The following is a 7,725-nucleotide window of genomic DNA, read 5'->3' as shown; positions in this document are numbered from 1 at the left end:
TATAAACATTTTACTTTGTGGTTAATCGGATCTCCGTACCTGACATTCGATCGCAGTACACAAAGAAAGAGTGAGAGAGAGAGAGAGAGAGAGAGAGAGAGAGAGAGAGAGATAGACAGACAGATAGACAGATATTAGCTAATAGATGTTAAATTGTATATATGTTTGGGGTTTTTTTTAATAATATACACAGCACTTAAATATATAGAATCTTGACCTTTCAGTGGTACCGGGCTACCAGGTTATAAAATCTAGTAGCCCTTATTACAAATTGGTAGCCCCATTATGTGGTAGATGGTTTATTATGGGGGAGTATTATGTATGTACATAGTTTTATGTTTAATGTTTTAGTAATGTTGGCTGCAACTAAAGTATAATGTAAATTTAGAAAATACGATTTGTTGATTACACTATCGGGTACAAAATCGATATACAGCATACAGCATAGATAACACTAACTGCACGAACACGTAGCACTGCAGCTTATTGCACGCGCACAATTTGTCCGTCGTGTAGCTACATAAATAGACGGTGTGTTTGTTGGGGAAACGTTGTCACTTATCACTGGGTGTTGTCGGATCGGGTAGTCGTCAGGTTAGTGAGTTTTGATTTAATAGTAATTTTATATTTTATGGTAGGTGTTCTTGTATAATATATTTAGATTTAGTATTGGTATGAACGTATTAACGTTTACTGTAGATTATCTTTAACGATCAACTAAAACAAGGTTATAATTACTATTTATGGCATGCGCTATTTTCATTGTTTACCTGTATGTATTTTTTTAATAACCATTTTGGGGGCTTTGTATTGTTAGGAAATGTGTTTTCATTTAGACGACATTAAATTACGGTGGTTTGAATTACCATGGTTTTGTAACTAAACGTATTGTAGTATGGTTTTGATATTTTATTTTAAGATCTGTAATTTTTATATGCAGGTGAAAGGATATTGATAGTTAGACGGAATGGACAGTTTTACTTGTTGGAAGCCTAGGTCCATATACCTGGTAGGTAGAACACGCATTATCACCAAGATTACTATAACGGATAGATGTATGGTTCTATAATGGATGTTATATTGTGTATGCCATTACATATGTATACATGTGTTGGTATATATTAATATATATAATGTATATTGGTATGTGTTAATGTATGACATATTATATATGTGAAATAAGGATTATGTACTATGAAATGTTAAACTTTTGAAAATGTATATTATGTTAATATTTCTGTAACTAATATTTATATATTTTATATTTATAGGGCCTTGTTGGCCACTACTATCTCATGCTAAATGCATTTTCTTGTTTAGAATACCAGTGTCTGTATATCGAATGCGTTTGCGGTAACAGAGCCTTGTTGGCGACTACTATCTCATACTAAATGCATTTTCGTGTTTAGAATACCAGTGTCTGTATATCGAATGTGTTTGCGGTCGTATCCTGATGTTTGTAGCACTTATATATCTGTTCGTACGTACGAAATTAGTGTGGTAAAATCCGGTATGGGATACTTCAAGCATTAGGACAACAACAAACACCTTATATAAACACAGACACTGATATTTTAAATAAGAAAATGTATTTAATTTGTATGTTACGTCGTCGAAAACGTTCTAATGGTTGTAAACTCAGGACTGTCCCTTAACAATCTTTTTACTGCTGTTTATGATTGACATGTAGTCGAACAATGCTCAAATTGTGTCTATGGTTCAACTCAACCCCCACCCATCCAACTTGTGTAGCCCATCCCCAGTTTTGGGATCGATCCCCGTTGGTGGGCCCATTTGGCTATTTCTCGTTCCAGTGCACCACGATTGGTATATCAAAGGCCGTGGCATGTACTACCCTGTCTGTGGATTGTACATATAAAAGATCCCTTGCTGCTTATCGAAAAAAGTAGCCCATGAAGTGGCGACAGCGTGTTTGCTCCTTCAGTATCTGTGTGGTCCTTAACCATGTCTGGTGCCATATAACCGTAAATAAAATGTGTTGAGTGCGTCACTAAACAAAACATTTCTTTATTTATGTAAAAATTATCGGGATATTGTATTTCCGTCTCATTCATACAATAAATGTTCTTACTCTTTGAGTTTTTTCTTTCTTTCGTGTGTGGGTGTGGTGTGTGTGTGGTGTGTGTGTGGACATCATTGGGAAGTAATACTGATTTCGCTTCATAAATCATCTTAAAAAAAAAAAAAATTGATAATGCATTGATTCTGTAATATTGTAAACTAGTTTGACAAGACATCAATATGGATGTATTCCAGCCAGTGAACCACGACTGGTGTATCAAAGGCCATGGTATGTGATATTCTGTCTATAGGATGGTACATATAAGAGATCCCTTGCAACTTATGGAACATAGTGTATCGGGGTTTTCTCTCTAAGACGTAATGTCGAAATTACCAAACATTTGCCAATCAATAACCAATAACAAATCAATAGCTAATGAATAATAAATCAATGTGCTCTAGTAGTGTCGTTTAAAAACATGTTTTGAATATATTATGCGTGTAATAGTTGCCCTTTTGTGGTAATTGCAATTAGATAATGCTTGCGTTGTTTTTGTTTTGTTTTGTTCTCTGTTCTTGTTTTGTTTTTGTTGTTGTGGGGTTTTTTGTGGAGTTTCTTTTTTCGGAAATTCGAAACGCACATGCTCCGGAACTTTGGACGGAAGACCCTATCTGAAATTACATCTAAAAATTTGGTTTTGTTCAACGACATCACTAGAGCACATTGATTTGTTAGTCATCAGCTATTGGATGTCAAACATATGGTCATTTTGACAGTCATGGAGGAAACCCGCTACATTTTTTCTATTAATAGCAAGGGATCTTTTGTATGCACCATCCCACAGACAGATAAGGACATACTGCGGCCTTTGATATACCAGTCGTTTTGCACTGGCTGGAACGAGCAATAGCCCAAAGGGCCCACCGACGGGGATCGATCCCAAAGCGACCGCGCATCATTCGAGCGCTGTATCACTGGGCTACGCCCCGCCCCATAAAACTTTTAGTCTAGACTCGAGACGTCATGGCAACGCCATACAAACTGCATGCGTATGACGTCATTTGAGATTGAGCCTGTTTTGTAAGCACGGGACCTGGAACCGCCACTGAGTAAATGTGATGACAGGTGCGTTGTAATCTCTGTTGACATATAGTGTACTTTTGCAAAACAATTAAAGCAACACAAATTTTAATATTTTCACAAACTGTAAGGGGGAAAAAAAATATATATTTACATGACATCACATTATTTATAAATATGTTTGTTTTGTTGTTTTTTCTTTTTTGTAAAATAATCTGCAATACATTAATTATATACAAAATAAATAAAACACTATGTATATAAAGTAACGAATGTTCACCAGTTTCCAATCGCTACCAGTTTCCAATCGCTATCCATTACCCTGTCTCCTAATTGACAGTTATTTTGTATACATCTAGTATAAACAGTCCGTTTGCGTCAATACGGAACCGATGAATTGGCATTAACTCTATTATGAACAACGCTAAAATTCATATACATTTTTTTTTTTACTAAGTTTTAAACCCATACCACCTCGCAAAACATTGTTTTGTAGAAGAAAAAAAAACCCACACACAAACAATAACCCCCCCCACCAATCTGTGTAAACAAAAACGTTTTTCTTTACAAATTACCATCAAATTGCACAGGTTAAATTGGTTTATATGTAAACAGGGGATGAAGACAACTGATGGAACAGCCAAAGGAAGCGCCTGCCATTCCACATTTATTAATTACTCCGAATGGAACCGCATACCTTGGCTTTCTAAGCATTTTGTCTTCACCCCTGTATTAGAAGATTAAGATTTTTGTTCTATAACTTGTTTTTTTTTCTTTCTATAATAGTTTTTTGCAACAAAAAAAGAGAAGATTATTAGACTCGGGTATGGGTAAAAAAAACTTATGTATCATATACGTTTTAGCAGGCAAATATGCCAATTCGTCGCTTTCCTGTGACTACAAACGGATTGTAAATGTACAAACATGGTTTCGACAACATTGCAGGTAATGTCTAACATTAATATCCTTCAGTCAGACTTTATTGTGAGTCCAACATCATCATGTTAATTTATTTACACACGTAATGCTTTTTAAATTAACATTTGTAACTTTAAAGCAAATCCACTTGATCTACAGCTCCAGAATGAACTAAACAAAGTGTTATATTAGTTTTGAACAGAATGTCTGCAGCCACGCTTTCTTAACTACGGGTTCATTGGGCTTCGATTGTGTTATGCCAAGTGGTTACAGTTGCGGGCTGACAAATGCCATGCGAATTGGTGCAGTAGGTTCGAATCCTGCCAAGTGACACTGTTTTATTTTTTTAAATACTAAGAAACTGTTCTGAAACGATATTTTGAGAATAGTTCTAGAGCATCAGAGACATTATTAAACTAAAGAGTCACAAAGAAAATAATGTTTAATATTACTATTAACACAGAAAGGACATTATGATTGCCTAAGTAATGGAAAAGCCGACCATGGGACTCAGCAACCTTTGTCTCAGGCGACATTGTTCACCACCACGGGTGTACATCTTCTTTGCCATATGACCGCAAATTATTGATTCTTATAGCCTTTCACAGCAGCGATAGCGTGACCCTGTTCATAAATCTGAGGCTGTATCTAGATTTGTTACAGTTACAATTAGCTCGAAAGAACAATAATCTTCGAAATGGATTAAAAGGACAAAATACAAAAGTGAATATCACCAATTCAGAAAACAACACAACAAAATACAAACTTTCAACAAAACCGGTTAACACAGTATTCAAAATAAGACCCCCACCCCAATCCACACCATTTCTCCCAAACCATTCACTGCTATTCGGAAATTCACAATGGAACGCCAGTTAAAAAGGAGAAAGTGCATCCGTATTCTTTCACGAAAACCCACCCCACCAACCCACCACTTCACCCTATCACTCAAATACTGACACAAGTTATGATTCATTGTTAAATGTGTTTTCAATGTTTATCACAGTATTCACTACAGAAATATCTCTTCGAAAACACGACTGCTCCCCTCCGCCACTAGTCAAGCATTCACGCAGGTGTTGATTCGCCATCAACAGCAGCGCTTTGCGTGTCTGTCTCCAACTGGTTCCCTTCTCCATCCTCTACGTCATTTTCCTCCGTGATGAAAAATACTTCACCGTTGGCTGGCTTCTCGTCAGACACTTCCGGCTGTTCGTCCTGCGTAGACTGGTGCTCCAGCGTGTCGGGAGGAACTTCACCATCAGCTGTTGGCGAGTCTATTCTCACCGCCGTGGATTCGTTCTCTCCAAATTGCACGTCATTCTCTGTGAACCCTTCCTCAACAGTTTGTATTTCATCAGCTGCTTCTGTTTCATCAAGATTTTCTTGTCTTTCATCACCAGTTTGTATTTCATCAATAGTTCCTTCACCTCTACCGATGGTGTCTACCTCCTCATAAAGTTCTTCTCTTTCCTCATTAGCATTTCTCAGATCAATAATTTCTATTTCATTAACAGTTTCTATTTCATCAACAGTTCTTTCTCCCCCCTCAACATTTTCTGTTCTCTCAACAGTTTCCTCTCTTTCAACAATAGGTTCTATTTCAACAAAAATTTCTGGTTCTTCTCTTACATCAATATTTTGTGTTTCATCAACAGTTTCTATTTCACCGTTAATTCGTTGATTTTCATAAGCAGGTTCTATTTCATCGGTACTGCCTAGTACATTGTTAACAGTTTCTATTCCATTACCTATGACGGGCTTTTCAACACTAACATTTATTCCATCACCAGTTTCTAGTTTTTCATCAATAATGTGTATTTCCTTTCCACTGGTCTTACTTTCATCAACATTTTCTAAATCATCAACACTAGTTTGCTTTTCACCAACAATTTCTATCGCATCACCAACACTTTGTTGTTCATCACCAGTTCCTTGTCCTTCATCAACAGTTTCTATTTCATTATCAATTGTTTTAATTTCATCAACTGTTCCCATTTCATCAACAGTTACTATTGCATCGGCGCTTTCTTGTTTCTCGTCAACAGTTTCTACATCATCGCCAGTCCTTCGCTCTACAGCAACATTCGCTATTCCATCAGCAGTTTCTGTTCCATCAACATTCGCTATTCCACCAGCAGTTTCTGTTCCATCAACATTCGCCATTCCATCAGCAGTTTTTGTTCTATCAGCAGTTTCTGTTCCATTACCAGTTTTTTTCGTTTCTTCACCAGCTTCTATCTCCCTCGTTTCGACCTTCCCCTCTACAGACTCACCGCCGTCTGACTTCATGTCTACATCCAGCTCTCCCAGATTGAGGACAATCTGAGCGCCAGACTCGCCTCCTTGAATGGATGTCGTCGTCTGCTCCACTGAATCATCCACGAACCTCACCTCGCACTTGCTCTGCTGTGGCGTTGGGGGAATAATCCTCACCTGCGGCCCTATGGCGCTGACCATCATGTATGGTTCATCCTTCCATCGGCCAGACTCGCTCGTAACCGAGGGAACATTCACCGAGCGATCCACCAGGATTGGTTTGGTCTTGCGCGGCGGCCTCTCCTCCTTCTTCGTCTCGGCGAGTTCCGTGCCCTTGTAGATAGAGATGTCCTCTTTAGAAGACAGGAACTGTAGCGACGGAGGTGGCTGGTTTACTGAACCGTCATCATCTGCGTTTTCGCGCCCTTTCGGTTTCCTGGATAGCGAGATGCCGTGGACAGATGGCAGCGTGGAATCTTCAAACCTTGGTTGTGGACTGTAGGTTCTTTTCAAGGGCATCCGGGTCCCTAAAAGATGAACAACCTGAGATTAACTGCTGCATGGATTACCAAACGAGAACTATTATAACATTAATAAAACCACCATAACAAAACAAATGTTAACAAAAACGTTATCTATCAAATCATTGTCACTTTCAAGAGAAGAGAAAAAAATGTTTTGCTTAACAACACCACTGGAGCACATTGATTAATTAATCATCGACTATTGGATGTTAAACATTAGGTAATTCTGACTCGTAGTCACCAGAGGAAACCCGCTACATTTTCCTAATGCAACAAGGGATCTTTTATATGCACCATCCCACAGACAGGATAGCACTTCATAAGAAGAGGACCAAATCAAATGGAAAAAAAGAAAGTTAAATTTTGTTTTGTTTAACGACACCACTAGAGCACATTGATTTATTAATCATCGACTATTGGGTGTCAAACATTTAATAATTTTGACATATAGTCTTAGAGAGGAAACCCATTACATGTTTAGCAAGGGATCTTTCACATGCACCATCCCACAGACCAGACAACACATACCACGGTATTTGATATACTAGTTGTGGTGCATGGCTGTAACGAGAAATAACCCAATGGGCCCACCGACGGGATCGAGCCTAGACCGGCCGAGTATTCAACAGAGGTAGCATTATACAGTTAGCTCCCTTGTATACTCGGGAAAGAGTTCGCGTGTTGGTTTTGCACAGATCCATATTTGAAGGCTTATTATTTGGAATATTAAGTAAATTCTCAAGCTTAGTTGATAGCCAAGATGTTATTATTATATTTTAAATAACAATTGTTTTTTCATCAGCAGTGCACATGGTTTAGCCGTAAAGAGGCTTGGTATTCATACACCGGGTTTTCCTTGTGACAAGTGGGATAATTTTCAAACAAGCTGATTTTGTGAAACATTTAATAGCTAAACCTTTA

General features: G+C 37.9%; 1 protein-coding gene across 1 annotated transcript in view; it reads right to left on the bottom strand.

Moving 5' to 3' along the window:
- Window positions 1-3,127: 3,127 nt before the first annotated feature.
- Window positions 3,128-7,725, bottom strand: part of LOC121370676 — a 48,337-nt gene continuing 43,739 nt past the window's right edge. The window contains exon 10 of the mRNA XM_041496074.1: window positions 3,128-6,807. Within this exon, the coding sequence (XP_041352008.1) occupies window positions 5,090-6,807 (1,718 nt within the window). The 3' untranslated portion in view covers window positions 3,128-5,089. The remainder of the gene's footprint in view (window positions 6,808-7,725) is intronic.

This window comes from Gigantopelta aegis, chromosome 1 (genome assembly GCF_016097555.1).
Source record: "Gigantopelta aegis isolate Gae_Host chromosome 1, Gae_host_genome, whole genome shotgun sequence".
In the NCBI taxonomy this organism is placed as follows: domain Eukaryota; kingdom Metazoa; phylum Mollusca; class Gastropoda; order Neomphalida; family Peltospiridae; genus Gigantopelta; species Gigantopelta aegis.
This window is presented reverse-complemented; position numbering and strand designations above follow the sequence as displayed.